At 45.1% G+C, this 19368-nt stretch overlaps 4 protein-coding genes across 4 annotated transcripts; 3 read left to right on the top strand and 1 right to left on the bottom strand.

The window, feature by feature from the left end:
• Nucleotides 1-6845: 6845 nt before the first annotated feature.
• Nucleotides 6846-8989, top strand: F4817DRAFT_317441 (FAD-linked oxidase-like protein; the record flags this gene model as incomplete). Its single annotated transcript, XM_049300804.1, has 5 exons — nucleotides 6846-7148; nucleotides 7235-7646; nucleotides 7805-8023; nucleotides 8079-8477; nucleotides 8616-8989. 5 exons carry the CDS (start codon nucleotides 6846-6848, stop codon nucleotides 8987-8989), a joined length of 1707 nt encoding a protein of 568 aa, XP_049157560.1.
• A 2107-nt stretch (nucleotides 8990-11096) lies between these two features.
• On the top strand, nucleotides 11097-15604 carry F4817DRAFT_366401 (RdRP-domain-containing protein; the record flags this gene model as incomplete). Its single annotated transcript, XM_049306980.1, has 1 exon — nucleotides 11097-15604. The coding sequence occupies one exon, from the start codon at nucleotides 11097-11099 to the stop codon at nucleotides 15333-15335; it is 4239 nt and encodes a 1412-aa protein (XP_049157561.1). The 3' UTR covers nucleotides 15336-15604.
• Nucleotides 15605-15761: 157 nt separating this feature from the next.
• Nucleotides 15762-17356, top strand: F4817DRAFT_342411 (NAC domain-containing protein). Its single transcript, XM_049303903.1, has 4 exons — nucleotides 15762-15903; nucleotides 16040-16181; nucleotides 16256-16429; nucleotides 16539-17356. Exons 2-4 carry the CDS (start codon nucleotides 16121-16123, stop codon nucleotides 16778-16780), a joined length of 477 nt encoding a protein of 158 aa, XP_049157562.1. The 5' UTR covers nucleotides 15762-15903; nucleotides 16040-16120; the 3' UTR covers nucleotides 16781-17356.
• On the bottom strand, nucleotides 17295-19263 carry F4817DRAFT_342415 (adenosine deaminase/editase). The gene has a single exon (XM_049303904.1). It carries the CDS (start codon nucleotides 18676-18678, stop codon nucleotides 17428-17430), a length of 1251 nt encoding a protein of 416 aa, XP_049157563.1. The 5' UTR covers nucleotides 18679-19263; the 3' UTR covers nucleotides 17295-17427.
• Nucleotides 19264-19368: the final 105 nt, after the last annotated feature.

A 19368-nucleotide genomic window follows, 5' to 3' on the forward strand; every position in this document is an offset into this window, starting at 1 on the left:
ATTTGGGATAACTGCAAGGTTGATGAATGTGGCCTATTTATACGCTTGTTAAGGGGCTAACTAGAGCCTAACCTCCTAGATAACCAATTACTACTATTATCGCATTTATAGATATTGGCATATCAACGGCTAGACTGTAATAATATCATTGGTTACTGGTAAGTTGATACTAGCAGAGATTTTGCTGAGCTGATAATCCAAGGACTCAAGGAGTATGGCTTATTAAAAACCTGGTAACTAATGATATATGCGCTGAATAGAAATGTCTGAGACGGGATACTACTGTAGTCTGCAAGTGGAAAAAGGAACGTCTATTTCGTAGGGCAGCATGTATGTCACAACTAGGCACAGGTTGGCATGGGTATGTTCTTCGCTGATACGTTATTTCCGGTGGGGCTTATATTGGGTACGTAACAAAACGAATCTCGTTGAGTGATTCGTGTGAGTCGTATGAGTCGTGTGACTTGCAGTACCTTGGTAGATAGATGAGATTGGGTATTGAGGCAGGTGAATGGGTGTGGTATAGTATGCAGGCATGATGATGACTGTCAAAAGGCGGTCTGTATTAATCAAATTGATATTATGTATGGGAAACTGGACACTGGGTATGATATAATATTAATACGAATAATTTTTTTAGGTCATGTTGGTACTTATCGTGACCTCATGCTCTATCTGCGCGCGGGGGGGAAGAATATGGGGGATTTAGAGGGAGAGAAGATCTTGATAATAAATCGGAGTTTAAACTTGTAATTTTTGCATGGATATATGCATATTTAAATATCGATGGGGTATGTCTCTTTTATTGAAATATCTCTCTGCTCTAGCCGGACTTTAGCCGAGTCTCGATCACCGATTGCATTCTTCCCGCGATTCGCAACTCACAACTCACAACTCACAAGTCTCAGTCGTTGTTCTCCTATCACATATCTTGAGCAACCTAGATCTACGTCAGCCTCATATCTCGTCTTATGTATGTACTTATGTATTGTAACAGGGTCACATAACGGCCACTTATACATAAGCAGTTAGATGATCGGCCGGGAGCACCGGTAGACCAATCATCACCTTCACCGGAATACCCGAGGGATCAAGCACGTCAAGTCCGCGGGGGTATTTATCGCGTATTATAATACCCTTTTTGAACTGTGGTATTGGCTTCGAGACCTACTTGCGACTGGCTTTTTCGTTTTATGTAGTGCCTGGTCGTGATAGTCGCTGGCCCTCTTTTCGGTATGTAATGATCAATCACTTCTTTGGTGCTGACTTTGGTTCGCTTAGTTGACATATGCACCCAATTATTTCTCGCTATGAACCGAGATCTCGGAATTCAGAGTAGTATTTCGGTATGCAAGTTACAATGCCCGATCAAGTATCGCCTACCGCTTCCCGTTCGAGCATTTATACGCTATGCATAACGGTATCGAATCAAATAAATATCTCTGTCCGAGCAGCACCGTTGCACGTTCCGTCCCGACATAAACATACCCGTGGTAGCTAGTGCGTGCTACGCGTATTCATGCTGCATGCGCAATCCTCCTATAGAGAGCACAGGGAGAGAGGCCATTATCTTTGTCTTGTCTGTTGTAAAGTTTATAGCCTTCTTCCAAAGTCAGGCTAGGGAAAAGCTGCATGAAAATGGACTTTTCCTTCTGTCCTTTGCTTGGCCTGCGGCCCGATTGTTACCTGATCTGACCGACTTTCAACGGCTCTACCTGCTAACTGGCACAATCGCAACACCTCTCGATCCCACTTATGGCAATAACACTTCCAAGATAAACGAGCCAGATCATCATAGTACTGCGTGTACTAGGCCATACATGTATTTTCGGACCACTCGTTCGAGTTCTCAGCCGGCGATAAGCGTGGTGTTAGGGTGGTGTTAGGGTGTATGTAATGGGTTGCAACTGGTGAGCTGTGTGTAATAGATCCAACGTTGACGAAAAGCAAAATGCCCCTTTACCACCCATCACTCCTGAAGATCTCAACAATGTCCAGTCAAACTTCAAGTACTAATGCGCTCCAAAGACACATCGCTCTACTTATTTACTTACTTCATCTAGCCCCCTTTTACTCTGCTTCATTTTCTACCACCTAGTAGTGAGTGGTCTGATCTGTTATTGGCGAGGTTGCCAGGCGCACTTCTTATCCTATGAGAGATAGGTATCCAAGGCTCAAAGTTGAGGTGCTCTTTTCGACCGTAGAAGGGTTTCCATCTACTCGAGCATCGGTTTTTTCTTTTTTTGTTCTTTTAGTTTCTTTCCCCTGTCTATGACTACTATCGGCCGACATATATGTGAAAGCTGCCGTTAAAATGTACGAAAGATACTTGAGGTAACGTAACCCCCACTACCGCTAAACCTGGATGAGATAGTCCCTGTAGAAACTACCTTCCAATACTATTCCTTTAAGACGCTTCGAAAATTCGCTATAGAGCTATTACTAGCAGCTGCTACTGCATTGGAGGTTGGTGGGCCTGAATACTCTTGTTTTAGCAAGCACCCAAGACTGCCCACAACCTCTCCAGGTTTTCATGTGGCGACCCGAACGGAAAGTCTGGGGTAGACTCCCCAGTTCCGGGATACTTTACTCGTGAGCATCACCACGGTTAGAATTAGCCTGAATCAGAATATCTTCGGATACTGTCCACCCATTGTGGTTTGACGCTGTAGTTACACAGTGATGGGCTGTGACCAATTCGTGACGGAATTTCAGCCACGATACGCGCCAACTTGGTGAAAAGTCAAGAAGTTGGGCTGCTTACCATTACAGCTATTTATTATTCCTGAGCCGGCTTACGCTAACATAGAATTGTTGCCTTCCTACCATAGGCTATTCATCGACTACGAGCAGAATATCCTATGTTTTCTAAAAGTCACACGTAGAGTATTAGAGAGACTGCCGACTCTTGAGCCATTTCCCGACACCTAGGCGGGTACCTTTCATGAAATGATTCCGCGTGACCTTTCTCATCTAAAATTCTATACCCAGGTCGGCCATACCCTATCGTAAGCTATGCCAGATCAGGCGAGAATACATCGTCATTTACTCTACGTCTAATCATAAGCTACGCACAAGTTTTGCTTCTATGGTTTCCGGGTCGTATTTAGACAAGGCTATGCATATATGAAACGACGAAACAGCCCATGACACTTTCTACCAAATATATTCTGGATCCCGAAGTCTAGAGTAAAGGATACACATACAGGAAAGCATATACCGTCCAATATATGGTGACCTTAGATGTACTTAGTAAGCCGGGAAGATGCCGATCACGAGAGGCTCCGTTCTTGGACCTACGGCCATTACAATAAAGTCGAACATAGAAGTTAGATGATGAATATATGATTTGAGGGATTGAGGGATACACGCTTCCCATCGACCAGTGAGGCTTGCTCTAGCTAGAAGATATATTAGTCCTATAGGCTATGATGACTATCGATGTCATTCCTACACTTATTAGGCATGTTTTATGTAAGGCTGAGAAGCTAATGAAGATCCCGTTGAATAAATTAGGCTTTCTACCTGTTAAGAAGCTCGGTTACTTACTATAAGGTACCAAGAGAAATCAAACATAGGATGCATAGAGGACATACACCCCGGTGTGTAAGATAGCATGTGGGATATGGATGTATCCACCTCGGTCAAGGATTGATAATTGCATTCTGAAGGGTTTGAACATTTACCCCTCATTAAGAGCACTAGAAAAATAAAATGGCGGTCTTGACTTAGCTCTAGCCCCTCTACGGTTGACCAGACAAGGTACTGTGCCAAAATGAAAAAAATCTGTGAGCTTAGCTTAAAAGGGTAGTCAGCCACAGGTTAGCGCAATTAGCTCGAATTATTATGGTACTTCGCACTTTTGTATGGGAAAAAAGGATTATCTTTTCTAAATACATACATTATAACGTTATATATAATATGCTTTAAAAAGGTATGCTTACTTTAATCTTTTATTAAATATTATATCTACTTACATATTCAAATAACTTTACAATTCCAGCAATTACAACATTATAATTGGTATCATTTTATAGCCTCAATTGAAGCGAAAATAATTATCCAGGTTGCATGCGTATACGATGTATTGTTGTTAAGATATTTAAAGTCTTTTGAAAACAGTCGTCTCAAAGGGTATCACGTGTATAGGTACTTAGGTACGGGGCGGCCTCTTACTCTTTTTAAGATGCGCGCCTTTTTATTGGCTAAATTTTACACCGCCCGTCTGGCAATATCCTTATCCTTATCCTTATCCTTACACCACATCTCTGTTACAGCTTCATGTTCAATTCAATTCAATTTAAATGACGATGCAATGGCTATCTATCTTTACATATTGCTTTTACTTGGTCGCATACATTGATTAAAGACTATACGGTCGCATACAGTCATTCCGAGGCAAAAAGGCTGAAAACGAGGTCTTTTTAAATAATCTCTGATATATGTATGTGGTATGTATGAGGCTGGCTGGCTGGCCAATCAGGAGGCTGTATTGTATAAGGCTATTTGATTAATACCCTTTGAGACGACTGTTTTTAAAAGACTTTAAATATCTTAATAACAATACATCGTATACGCATGCAACCTGGATAATTATTTTCGCCTTAATTGAGGCTATAAAATGATACCAATTGTAATGTTATAGTTGCTAGAATTGTAAAGTTATTTGAATTTATAAATGTGGGTGGTAGTTGAAAATTGAATTGACAATTGAATTGACAATTAAATCCTTTAATTTGATTGGCCAATCCTTTGCATTATATTGGTTAAACCAATATTTCTATGACAATAAACCGTAATAAGGCTTAGAAGTACACATTTAATATTTTCTAAATTGTGGCAAGTGACCCCTTACCAACTTTAGTTTAGTGTGCGATTATTTTTTTTATTTTGGCACAGTACCTTGTCTGGTCAACCGTACCCTCATTATTTATTTTCAACATCTGTATCACCTGTATCACCTGTATTTCGTACCGAGTACGTTGACAGTTGCATTTCTTATTTCCCCTTGAGCTAGAATAAGCTATGGAAGATTGTGGTGTGGAACATATTGTCCCGCTCATATATATACTTATTTTCATATATATCCCGTCCCGTGTTGTCAGCTTGTCTCACAGTGAGAGTGGTAGCTTGAAACGCTCCATTCGATATCGCCGCAGCTTAGATCTTCCGAGGTCCTATTTTTACGAAGAGGCTATTCATCATGCATGAAAATCGTTCTCTGCCAGTAAATCGACGAGTAGTCGCGTGCTGGTCATATCTAAACCGTGTCGGCGTAGATGCTCACACCGTCTCCTACGAACCCAACTTGAGCACTGGGCTAAACGTGGTAAGAAAATCCTTTCTTCACTAGACAATGGGCAACGAATGATATAAGACTATTATACGTTACAATACATATAGATGCAGCTGATTGTACCTACATGTAGTTCGTGACAATATTCTGGACTGCCCTGGGCAGTACCTAGCGGGACGAACCCCACGGACCAGGGACTTGCTACAACAAGGATCAACAAACTATTTTTCCTCTTTTTCTCTTTTTCTTCTTTGCACTTCATCACCTTTAAGCATGTCCAACGTCTCTTCAACTACTAGCTATATCAGCTTCCCGTCTAGCAGGAAACCATATGACCACTTTGCCCCTCTCCTCATACTCACACTACCTACATTAGTAACATCAACACATTCTCTCGCTCCCACACCTTCTAGCCCCCCTTGTCTAAGCTGGCCTTGATCCTTATTCGTTGCCATCTAGTAACGCAGACTGCGATTGGGATTTAACGTCAACATACTTGTGGGCCTTTTCTTACCCATTTACAACTGCCAACTCCCCCAGTACCAGGGATAACATGGCGTGGCGTGGCATGGACGTATTGTCAGCTTCCAATCGTGGGACTAGCTCCTACATAGTCAGCCGTTCTTGTATTACATTTACGTAGGTCCTTTATATCTTCTTATTAAAGCCGTACTCGACGTTACCAGTGTACGTCTCTTGCCGAAGCTGGACACCTTCCTTTCCCGAGCCTCTCTGCTAGTAGTCACTAGTAACGATATTAGTCTTTATTACTCGCATCTACCCTTCTCTACATCTAGTGCCTCAAAAGCACTAGTCACTAACCCTTTTATCTCGTGATTGGGTCTCTGATCGTTTCTGGTATCCTGGCCCGCGTCAAGGATTCGTCCACTTCCTACTTTAATATTCACTAGAATCCACTGAGTCTAGAGAAGGCCATAAGTGATTCTTATAGGAACGGCTAGAGTTAGTCACTTCCACTTACAAATCCTATCACGGCTGGTCCGCACCACTTCAACTACTTTCGGGGTTCGCCCCAACCAAGTACTATAGTTTAGTATTTGGTCAGGCTGCTCTTAGGATCTTCCCATTACTTCCCTCACCTTTATCTGCCGTACTCCTCCCGGACCAAGGCGACAATACGAACACGCCCACTCTTACCTACTTTCTATCCATATGGTTACCCCCGCCCACTAAACTCAATTTCGGCTTTCCTTTTTTGGGTTTATCCAGGGTCTTCTAAACGTCAATATTCCCTTAGGCAGTCTTGACCTTCTAGTCCGACGGCTTGAACGCCAATCAAGGATCTGGGCCACAGCTTTCTCCAGATCCGAGCGGGAAACTTACTTCCAGACGTCTCTACCTAAGAGAGGAACAAAAAGATCGTATCTGGGATCCAGCCCGACTACAAGGGGGCCTGCTATTACATCTATAGAACCCGTAGTCCCGGTTTAACCGTCCATATCCTCCTTCGATTATCGGGGTCGTCTTCTCTAATGCGTGTGTCCTAATTTATTCACACGTGAATCTCATACCTATAAATCCGCGACTCATGTCAGCTAAACATTTCGCCGGGCGTCTCCCGGGCGCTTGGAGACGAACATTTTACACTTCTCGCTCGTTGAGGAAACCTATCAGTGAAAATGGGGCCGGTGCCGAACGAGCGTGGACCAACCCGGCATATCATCACACGAGGTGGACCGGGCGCTCCGTGTTTGCTTTGACAGCAACCGCCAGCCTATTAGGATTCGGCCTTGCTTCTGCAACACTCCAAGGACCTCCTAAGCGTACTGTCACGCTTTTTGATAGCAAGACACCAACGCCTCAATACGCATCATTAGATGAAATGGAGGACGTAAGTCTATCTGTTACCCTACTTTAGAAAAACAGATGTGTACCAAGACGGAAAGTCCATTAAGTCCCTTACTAATTTTATTCTAGGCATTAAAAGAAATTCGTCGTGAGCTTGCCAAAAATGGTGAGGAGGAAGACATCATAAGTACAGATCCAGAAGACCTTCTGGCTCATGGCTATTCCGAATGGTCGACAACGAACCCGGATGGCTTACCGGTTGCTGTCGTGTACCCGCGTTCAACAGACCAGGTATCGATCCTCGCGCGAGTTTGCCATAAATATCGGGTACCCATTATCCCCTATTCGGGAGGTTCGAGCTTGGAGGGGAACTTCTCGGCCCCTTTCGGTGGCATCAGCGTTGATTTCGCATACATGGACCAAATTATCCAGTTTAACAAAGACGACATGGATATTGTAGTCCAGCCAAGCATTGGTTGGCAAGATCTGAACGATCAGCTAAGCAGAATGGGTAGCGGTCTTTTCTTCCCTGTTGATCCTGGTGAGTGAGCTCAGCCCCTTAAGTGAATTTACATCATATTATTATACCACATGGATGAAATTTTATTCCTCGGGATGATCACATCTCCTATTTTATATGTATTCATTCTCGAGGTGAAACCTCGCGAAAAAGGAGACTGGCTAAACCCCTAATTTTAGGCCCAAGCGCCAAGATTGGTGGCATGATTGGTACTAATTGTTCTGGCACAAACGCAGTTAAATACGGCACAATGAAAGATTGGGTCATCAATTTAACTGTAGTCTTGGCAGACGGAACTGTCATCAAGACGCGGAGACGTCCAAGGAAGAGTTCGGCAGGTTACAACCTCAACGGTTTGTTTGTTGGTTCCGAGGGAACTTTAGGTCTCGTTACCGAAGGTAAACATTGATCCTCCCTTTTTTTGTTATAATATAAACACTAACAATTTGTAAGCTACTCTAAAGCTTGCTGTCGTCCCTGAGGAGTTCTCCGTGGCAGTGGTAACTTTCCCCACAATCCGTGATGCCGCCTCCGCAGCGGCGGAGGTCATGCAGACCGGCGTCCCCATCGCAGCTATGGAAATTATGGATGAGGTCCAAATGAAGGTCGTCAACTTAGGTGGAGCGACCGCGCCCCGGGTATGGAAGGAAGAGCCGACGCTCTTCTTCAAATTCTCAGGAACAAAGACTAGCGTAAAGGAAAACATCACACGCGTTCAAGCCATTGCAAAAAACAATAAGGGCAGCAATTTCGAATTCGCCAAGGATCTCCGGGAGCAGAAGCTCCTATGGTCAGCAAGGAAGGAGTCTCTATGGTCAATGCTGGCTCTGAGAAAGGAGGGCGAGGAAGTTTGTAAGTTATCCCTTTTCATTTCTGGTCCTTTAGACGTGTCTAGTTTCATGGCAAGGCATTCATTACAACGGTCTCGATACTCCAAATCGCTCAATGTGAGACGTAATAATTCTAAAGCCTAGCTAATCAATTTCACAGGGTCCACCGATGTCGCAGTCCCGTTCAGCAGGTTAGCAGACATCATCGAAGTCAGCAAAAAGGAGATGGACGACCTAGGTCTCTTTGCCAGTATTCTAGGCCATATCGGGGACGGTAATTTCCACGAGAGCATTATCTACAACCGGACGAAGAAGGAAGAGCTCGATAAAGTAGAAAAGTGCGTGAAGAACATGGTCAAGAGAGCATTAGACATGGAGGGGACTTGTACTGGCGAGCATTCTATTGGCTGGGGCAAAAAGGACTCGCTCCTATTAGAGGTTGGCCCAGACACGCTGGGAGTCATGAAGCAGATCAAGTCGGCGCTTGATCCCCTGTGGATTATGAACCCGGGCAAGATCATGGACCTGCCTTGATGTCGTTCTCCTTTTTTCCAATCTCTTATGTGAGGGGGAAACAGCCTCACAATTCGGTGCATGAGAGGATAAGACATGGGAGAAGTTTGCTGGCATATTTTGCATATGGGTTATTGGAGAAAAAAGCTGCTTGTCCTTTTTTTGGGTTTGATTAGAGAGGTAGCGGGTAGACAGGATCTTGCATACCTCATCATAGGATAGTATCAACAGGCCCCTTTAAGGTCTCATTATGAATTCATTTATTATTATGTTTAGAGGCATTACCTACACGTCTATAACCCGGTGGAATAGTAACGTGATATCTGTAGCTCCTTTGCAAAAGTTAACTGGTCGTTGTGTTTCACTTAGGGCAGTCATCGTAGCGGTGTATTTAGTATCCTTTAGGAATATTGCATGAGGAATCCATTAGACAGTCGGTTGTTATTGAGAGCATATCCTCTGTTTTAATAGATAGATAGCCCTGTTGGTAGCATCATACTTTAGGTGTGATTTATGTCCGGTAGATTTGGTTTTACTTCATCGAATAATATTTTAAAGGACGTACTACTTCTCGGTGCTCGAGAACTTGAGTGCCTTCTTTCATCGTACTATATATATTAGATAGCAAATAGGTATCTCCATCTGATGGTTGTATCATAATAATCCACCTAAGACTATATTCCCCCAAGCTACTTAGGTACCTACCTAGGTACTCGAGTAATTTATAATATTCCAAAGGATCCCGTGGAAACCCCTTTTCAAGTGTCCGTTCTCGTCGGTTTTGGATGCGAGCTCTTGAAAAGCCACCAAATAATTATCGAGCAAAATGCCAAGACATATACCTACCTAGATATATTCTCGCTTGACCTAGTTCCTTTACGAAGAGAAATCAAACAACCATCTTCCCCAATATGAATTATCTAAGAGAACATACAGAAGAGGCATACCTATACCTATTATATACAGCTCCCGCCCATGCAATGGCTTCATTGCAAGGGAATATCGGTACCGATAGCATAAATCAAATCCTATAATTCAAGTGTGTGGTAGTAGCAAGGTACATAATATCCATCTAGTCGGAGTTTAGGATTGGTCGTACTAATCATCCGAACACAACAATCTTTTAAGACGCTGGAGCAATTTTGATTCAGTTGAGTATCTCATAACTATGTGAGTCACTATACTGAGAGAAAATTCAAAGTGGAAGATATGCGTGTGAGCAAGCGGTCTGCGGCGTTTCGGCTAGATGCAGGATGCTTTACATTACGAGTGGAAACATTTTGAAAGAGTATTGGTTTGCATAATCTACCTAACCTATAAAACAGATCTTCGGATACCAAACGAGAGGTTGCAACTGAGTCGAGTGCTTGATACCAACTTCTAGGAACGAATTCAAAGCAGGTGTAACCTAGTAGTACCTCAGTTTATGTACCTGCACCTATGTTTACTCTGCCTATCGCATCACCTACCTCTATGGTAATTACCAATTCGAGGAAACTACATACAACTCAGGTACAAAATTTTCTATGTACATGTAGGTATGTATTTAGGTACTTGCTTGTAGAAGAGCTTTAGGAAAGAAGGAAGGAAGGAAGGAAGGTAATTAGTAACTCACTAGTAATCTTGCACCTAGTAATTTAGGCGACAGCATCCTTCCCATAACAGTTTACGCATTGTGTCAAACACCTCATCAAAGTTTTATTTTTTTATTTTTTTCACAATTTGCAATACAAATATTGAGCTTTCGACCCAAGCTCTACTAATCGTTAACTTTCTTCTATTTACAGATAACTAGGTACCTTGATGGGATTCCTTCGTTAAACCAAACAAGACGCACCACGTTAGTATATGTCGAGGTTTATTCACATCTATTCACCTTCTTTCTATCACTGTCCCATTAACGAAACCAGTACTTAGCAAACAACCTTCATCAAACACACCTACCATCTCTTTCAATTCTGAATCTTCTTCCACCCCAATCCTTCCCACTTTGCTACCCACTGTTGCAGTAGCTACTGTTTTCTTGGGGCAAGGACTCGGTCTTATAGTTTACTTCAGCTAACAAGGGACTCCATATGTAGTTCCCAGCATGATCTAGTCGAAGTTTCACCTTCAGCCTGCTAATATAATGGCTCATGAAGCTCGTCAATCCCGTGGAGGCTCAAGCCTTCGTCGACCGCCTGTCTCTTCGTTCCTTAGAGGCAGTATTCAGGTACCGGAAGAAGGAGGTAGTATCTTTCCCAAGAATGATCTCTATCAATCCTCCAATAACATATTTCCACCCAATTCAAGAAGCCCAGGAACTCGCAAATCTCCAAATAAGAATCGAGGTGGCTCCAATCACGCGCGTAGAGGAGCCCATAACCATATTCGAAGAAACCCTCTAGCTTATGATTCACATCAAGGTCAACAGTTATTTCGTAATACAGATGTGCAATCTTACCCTATAACACCTACTCCAAAACGTCATGGGCAGTCAAATCCCAAATATGGGTCTGAGGCTCTCCGATCAGCCAACACTATCGGCATTAAGCCTCAATGGTCATCGTGGGCTGATATCAGCCTCCGTATACGCGGCCTCCCGCCCACTACTACCACATTTGACTTATGGTCTCACTTCAAGAAAGACGGGGAGGTTGTGTTTATCGAGCTTTTTGAAAAGAATAACGGGATTCGAGATGGAAGTGCCCGCATCCGCTTCTCACCGCCTCCCATTCGTCAATTCTGGGACAATGTTATGGTACTCGGCATTCAAGGCCAATCAGTCAAAGTGAAAGTTGAACTTGAGAAGGAGAGACGGGAGCGACGAATACCTGGCTCCAATAACCGTAGTTACCCGCCATTCTTGAGTATTACAATGGTTGCGCTTCAATTCGGGGTGCTTGCGCGTGAGGATGAGATGATGCCGCTACAGACAATCCAAAACAACACGAGAGGTGAATTTTCTCTAGCATCTGATCTGTACCAGAAAAAACTGGAAATCGCATTTACATGCAGCATCACAGATCCACGTCGCGAAGACCCTAGCATAAAACACCCTTCACCCATTGGGCAGATGGAACATACGCTGCAATATAAAGCACAAGTTCCATTTATACATGTCAAGAAGATCGTCTTTATAGACATTGATGAGAATACATGGGCCTTACTTATCCACCTACCTAACCCGCCCCTTTTCTACATAAAATGTGACCACGCCAACTCACATTCAAGCACCAAGAACACTTGGAAAGAAGAGCGGGATGCTTGGAATCGAATTGTCGACATTACTTACGATACATCATGGTTCAGAGATGAACCCGTCTTATTACCCAGAACCAATCGGTTTATTAACATTGGAAGATGGACTACTTACCGGCTCTTGTTCGCAAAGTCTTCTCTTGTTGCATGGGAGGAAATGAAAGCATCTCTGCAGGAATTCAATATCGTCATAGATGACAAAACCTCAAATGATATCAAGATAGTTCCATCGTTGATGTCAAGCTTCTGGGATGCGCTTGAACCTCAACAGCCTGGCATGGACACGTCTAAAGCTAATTTAGCCCTTCTCGCCGGCATTGAAGACATATATCTTCCCTACGACGTCCGATATCAGCTTGAAGCGTGTATCTCTCAGGGTATTTTCAACGAGGTTAACATTACTACCGAGTTTCTCCGAAGGCTAGCAAACCTCTCAAGAGGTCGTACCCTACGTCGGGACAGAGCAAAAGACCTCTTGACGTATGTATTACAGTCTCGCATCGAGAGCCGGGACAAGCTTGATGAGAAAAGGATATACGATCCGATGTCGCTTTTTGAAGACAAAAAAGCGACGAGCCACTACCCGGAGATCTCACTCCCAGGACACTGCATATGGGTAAGAAGAGTAGTGGTCACACCTACAACAATGTATCTTAGTAGCCCAGCACCAGAGCCGTCAAACCGCGTTCTGCGTCAGTACACCAACTACGAAGACCGGTTTATACGTGTTCAATTCACAGATGAGCTCATCAAGGGTCGTATTTACTCTGATCCCGATACTACGCGGGACAATGCTCTATTCAATCGAGTACATCGAGCATTGCAGAACGGTATACGGATTGGCGGCCGTCATTTCCAGTATCTTGCCACTGGGAACTCTCAATTTCGAGAACACGGCGCCTACTTCTTCTGCCCGACAGACTTCTTAACCTGCGATAACATCCGGAACTGGATGGGCGACGTCAATCACATCCGAGTCGTAGCCAAGTATGCCTCCCGGCTTGGACAATGCTTCTCGACAACGAGGATACCCAAAGCATCACCAATCGGCCAAGCAATTGTACACATTGATGATATTGAACATGACGGCTGGTGCTTCACCGATGGAGTTGGGAAAATAGCATTTAGCCGTGCAAAGTTCCTCATGCAGAATCTTGACATGAGCAGGACCGCAAAAACTCTCCCGTCCGCTTTCCAGTTTAGGCTCGGGGGTAGTAAGGGGATTCTGGTGCAGTGGCCCGATGTGCCTTTCAATGAGGTTCACCTGCGACCATCGCAGAAGAAGTTCAACGCAGTTTCGAAGGGCCTCGAGATTATTAAGACGTCCAGGTTTTCTGTCGCAACCTTAAATCGGCAGACTATTACTATTCTAAGCTGCCTTGGCGTACCAGACGAGGCTTTTGAGGAGATGATGAAGAAGCAGATCGCTGACTACGAGCGTGCCATGACCGATGCCGAATTTGCTATGCAACTACTTAGCAAATACGTTGATCAGAATGGTATCACCACAATAATGGCACAGATGATTGCAGACGGGTTCATGGAAACTAAAGAGCCCTTTTTCATGATCCTGCTACACATTTGGCGTGCCTGGTCGATGAGACTACTTCGTGAGAAGGCTCGTATTATGGTTGATAAGGGCGCATTTGTTTTTGGTTGCGCAGATGAGACTCGCACGTTACGAGGTCATTCAAACGCAACCGACTTTAGCCAGAGTAAAGACCCGAATACCTTGCCACAGATTTTCCTGCAGGTACCGAAGACGGGTGTCAGGCCAGGAGAGCAAGGTGAATACACCGTTATAACTGGAATATGCGTGCTCGGACGGAACCCATCGCTCCATCCTGGAGATATTCGAGTAGTGGAGGCCGTAGACGTTCCGGCGTTAAGACACCTCCACGACGTTGTTGTATTCCCAACGGTTGGAGACCGCGATATCCCCTCTATGTGTTCCGGGGGAGATCTTGACGGGGACGACTACTTCGTGATCTGGGATCCTCGGCTTATACCTACGGAGTGGAATCACCCCCCTATGGAGCAGGATAGCCTCAAGCCAAAAGAACTCGATCGGGACGTAAAAGTAACAGACCTCATTTCATTTTTCGTGAGCTATATGAAGAACGACTCGCTCAGCACCATTGCCCATGCCCATCTAGCCAAGTGCGACGCATTAACTGATGGTCCCAAGGACCCGCAGTGCATCGAGTTGGCACGCCTACATTCCAATGCTGTTGACTACCCGAAAACTGGACAGAAAGCTTACCTGAGAGCGTCGTTGCGGCCAAAAAACTACCCGCACTTTATGGAGAAGGCACCAAGTAGAACATATCGTTCGATAAAGATTCTTGGTCGGCTATATGACCAAGTGGCGCAGATTGAATTCAAACCGGAGTTAGACAGCACATTCGACCAGAGAATTCTTCGTAGATATTCGCTAAAAGACGAATTATTAAAAACAGTAAGGATGATAAAGAGGCAACATGATAAGGCTATGCGACAGATCATGAATCAGCATGATATCGAAACCGAATTCGAAGCCTGGTCAACATTTATGATGTCAAAACCCCGGCTTGGAGGCGAATACAAGCGGCAAGAGAATATAGAACCGGTGATGACGAACCACAGAGAACGCTTCAGGGATGCTTGCATCAAGCTGGCGGGATCGAGAGATCCTAACGCCTTATATCCCGTGGTGGCAGCTACCTACCGCATCACATGGGAAGAAGTGCAGATCGCACTAGGGCGAGTGCCAGAAGCCGTCGGGGAGGAAAAACCAAGGATAGATGCGATGCCGTTGATTAGTTTCCCGTGGGTTTTTGAGTACGAGCTAGGTCGAATCGCCATGGCGAAGGACGAATTCGAATTAGAGGAGGTACCTAAGCCGACGACAGCACTATTAGATGATGACTACACAGGCGATGATGACGAGTTTAAGCGAATCATTGGCACCAGTATCAGTGGCTCGGACGAAACCTATGGCATCGGAGACCTATATATTGGTCAAAGCATACAAGCTGCCCAAGTCACAGAAGTGGTCGAGGAGCAATCCGCTACGTACGAGGAACTAGTGGAGCTGGAAGAGGAGGAAGATACGGGTATGGATGCTCTAGCTAGACTGGCTGACTAGTTTGCATGAGAACAACAGGCCCGCCCAGGAGTGTTAGGATGGCGTATGAGACATGATGAGAAAGTTGGCCCGCAAGAGGTTGGGGTTTTGCCATGTGTTCACGATCAGGAGGCGGAAAGACATTCGGTGGTTTTAGATAATTAGCCAAAGTAGCCTTGCACCATTGTTTGCTGTCTCTTGACTTAATAATATAGCAATGCATTCCCGATCTGAACTAATGCTCATTGTAAAGAAGCTTGAGAATAAATAAAGTTGACAGTAAGCATCACGATATGTCTTTGACCTGTCAGTGCATGGAGTGCATGGAGTGCATGAGGGGAGTGCACGAGGTAGGTGAATGGCTAAATGCATACCTATGGTTAGATACATAAATAGGTAGCTAAGGTAAGTGCGGCGGAAGAGGGTTGATCCTCAAGCGAAAAACCGAAAAAAGTCTTGGCAACGCACAATTTCCCAATGCCGACTCGCCCCAACTTCAGGCCTCATCGCCCCTCGATTGATGATTGATTGATTGATAGAGCTACGATATTCTAACGACCAAGGAAAAAATATCGCAATTCCTCTCGAGGTAAGTTAGATATATATATTTTTGAAGCTTTGCAAATATCCAATTCTGTTTATTTTTTTTGGTCATAAACCTATTTTATTAAGCTGTCCCGCACCAAAATCCATCAACAAAATACAATAGCTAACCACTATCCCAGCTTATTAGCCCTTCTGCTCTCTCTCAACCCACCAACCATTCCACCCCGAACACCGGAATAGAGAAACCTCTGCCCACAACCATGGCGGACGTGCAGGAGATCCTTAAGAAGAAGTTCGGCGGCGCGGCGCCTTCGCGTACCGGTACGTAATATCGCCAAGTTTTTAATGTCTATTAAAGAAGCAAGCCATTAATAAAAAAAATTTGTGGTGCGCAGGTGGAAAGGGAACCCCGCGACACAAGCAAAAGCGGAACGTTGCTCGAAGCGCCAACGACGACAAGAAGCTACAGGCTACCCTGAAGAAGCTCAACACCCAGCCTATCCAGGCTATTGAGGAGGTCAACATGTTCAAGAGCGACGGAAACGTCATTCACTTCTCCGCTCCTAAGGGTGAGTTTTTATTTTTATTCTTTTAATTTTTAAATTAGCTATATGCACACATGTGTATATAGAAATTAGTATAAATAAGTATAAAGGATCACCTGCTAATACCTACTAGTTCACGCTGCTGTGCCCTCCAACACATTCGCTATTTACGGCGCTGGTGAGGACAAGGAGCTCACGGAACTTGTCCCTGGCATCCTAAACCAGCTCGGACCCGACTCCCTAGCTTCTCTCCGAAAACTGGCTGAGAGCTACCAGAGCATGTCCAAGGAGTCTAAGGAGGCAGACGCAGATGCGGACGATGACGACATCCCCGACTTGGTTGCCGGCGAGAACTTCGAGAGCAAGGTCGAATAAACGACCTTTTTAATCGGCACACCTATTACAAGCGGACCAAAGATACCAGACTTACTCCCAACCCAATACCACCCGACCACCCCTATCTCATTTTTACGAAACGAAAATGAAGCACGCGGAAAGATAAGATAATGGAACGGAACGCAAACAAAAACAACGGGAATGAATATGGGGCATTTGGTCGAATCTGGTTTGATGGTGGTCTTTTTTCTCTCTGTCTCTCATGTTCTCTCTCTCGCGCCAAGGAGGAAAGGTCGGAAAGGGAGTTCCTCGGTAGCTGTCCTTTTGCAATCAATTAAGGGCGATGGTGGGATTTTTCCCCTCCCCTCCCCTGCCACCATCGTCGTCATCATCATCATTTTAGGTAGTCTGGGCTGGGTGGCTGGTTGGCTTCTGGGTCCGCGAGGGGGCTCGGGCCTCCCCATTTCCCATTCCCTACGGTAGCAGCTTGCGTTAGTCGTATTTTGTTCCTCCGCCAGGTTCTGCTAGCAGGTTTTTTTACCTTAGATACGCAGGGCGTGGTAGTGAGGAATTGATGCCACTGCTTGTGCGAAATAAGAAGAAATATGTTGTAAACGTGTTGTTTATTGACTATGCTCGTGCATTTTGTGCCTTTGAGTAGGATATGAACTACCTACCTACCATATTTACAGGTTAAAGGACTCATCGCCTAGATTCCTTACCCATCCTTTTAGTGCTTCCTCTCTAGCCTTGTCTTTGGCTCGCCTTCGAGGCTCTAGTAATGCACAGTCCTTCATCTCACCGTACGTCTCCGCGGTAAGCGCCCTCCATATATCAGCAATGGCGGAAGTATTTACAGGTTCTGCCTTTTTCCCTGTTTCTTTATCGTCTCCCGCCCATAGTAAAAGTAAATCAGCTACCTCGACAGCAAGTCCCCATATCCTCCGCCTCGAACCGAAGCTAGCCCCTCGTGCATCGGCCGCAGATTGCTTTCGCCCCTGCAGGATACCGCCTAGCGTCGTTTCTTCGAGGCCGGAGCGCGTCCAGGCTGCGGAGATGTTGCTGGCTGATACTTTCTGCGCAGCTGATTTCTTCTGCTCGTTAATGGTGACATCTTGTTTGGCGCTGCTGGTGGTAGCTTGGGTTACGGTCCGCTGGGAGAAGGCGAATTCACATGATGTTGTTTTGATGGTGAAGGGGCGGAAAGTGTAGGGAGATCCTCGTTCTCCCTTGAGTGGTCCTTGTTTTTCAGCTGATGCCATACTCCTCATACGTCCATCTATAGGGGAAGAGGAGAAAGACCGGCGACAGGCGGATTCGGAGTATCGCGACTCTGGGAGGACTAGAGTATGTATGTAGACGTGGCGCGGGTCGACTAGGAGTGCGGTTGTGGATGAGAGCAGCGAGATGCACTGCCGTAAAGCTAGTTTATCGGAGCAAGATTTGGACAGCGTGGGCGGCGCATCCGAACGGGCGGGTTTCCGCCGGACGACGCCTAGTTGGGAGAAGTAGGCACGGCCGGGTAGGGAGGTTGAGGGATCCGTAGTGGAAAGGGGGACAGGGGGGTTTGTCAACGGTAATTCCCATGGAGTGGCGTCTTCTTGAGCCGCCATTATTAACTCCATGCTTGCATCGCCACAAGGTGCCTCAGAACAGTACATGTGTAGGAGAACGTCCTCCCTCCAAGTGAAAGGCTGACCACGCCATTCACTTCCTTCTCTTTCCAGTTCTCCTGCTTGAGTATCGTCACAACAACTCGAAACTATCTCATCGGTGGTCCGCCATCGTAGAAACTCAGACGAGCACCCCTGAGCCAGTACTCTACACTCATCCAGTACGAAGCGATTAAATGCCCGTATAGCCAGCACTTCCGCATGCCAGTCGTGCAGTACGTTCCCCTGCGCTTGCGATACTTTGGACGTGGGGAGGCATTTCATGCCTGTTCTAGACCGGCGCCATGTCAGATCTTAGGGGTTTCTGCTACGCCCAGGTGGACTTAATTAGAGAAAATGAGATTTTGAGAGGCTAACCTACGCGAGGGCTAGACACTTGAGTTCGCCATCTTTTCCTGTTATTAGATTAGGTATTAGTCTATGAGGACCTGATATTTCTATCTACAAGCTGCAGTTAAAAGAGCTAAAACTACGTGTAGAATGGACTGGAGGAAGACTGCAATATATATACCTTGAGCTACTATTCCAGCCAGAGGCACCCATTCACGCAGCCCATTGCCTCTGACGAGTGGTTTCCTCTTTGCTGGAAGTGAATTGTAGTGTTTTTGCACTAGTACAGCGATGTCATCTGCAGCGATGTCATCTGCAGTGACTGTCATCGGAGCCTTGAGTCTTAGGTGGTAAATCCAACAAAGCAATCCAATTCGAAGAATTATTCGGATAGATTTAGTAAAAAGAATATCATGACCAACAAAATATATAATCGAAGTCGAGAGAGCCTAAATATATTGAATGTAAAGTCGGCGAAGTCAGAAGAGATAGGAGACTATGTACCTAGGTAGATATGGGAGTATGCAACAAGTGAAGTATTGCAATAATGGAACCTTCGATGGAATGTGTTTGCTCACCCCCCACCAGCCACGTTCCACCATCCAAGCCACATCAAGCGAGACC

This window comes from Daldinia loculata (assembly GCF_022478755.1).
Source record: "Daldinia loculata strain CBS 113971 unplaced genomic scaffold F4817scaffold_36, whole genome shotgun sequence".
Classification (NCBI taxonomy): domain Eukaryota; kingdom Fungi; phylum Ascomycota; class Sordariomycetes; order Xylariales; family Hypoxylaceae; genus Daldinia; species Daldinia loculata.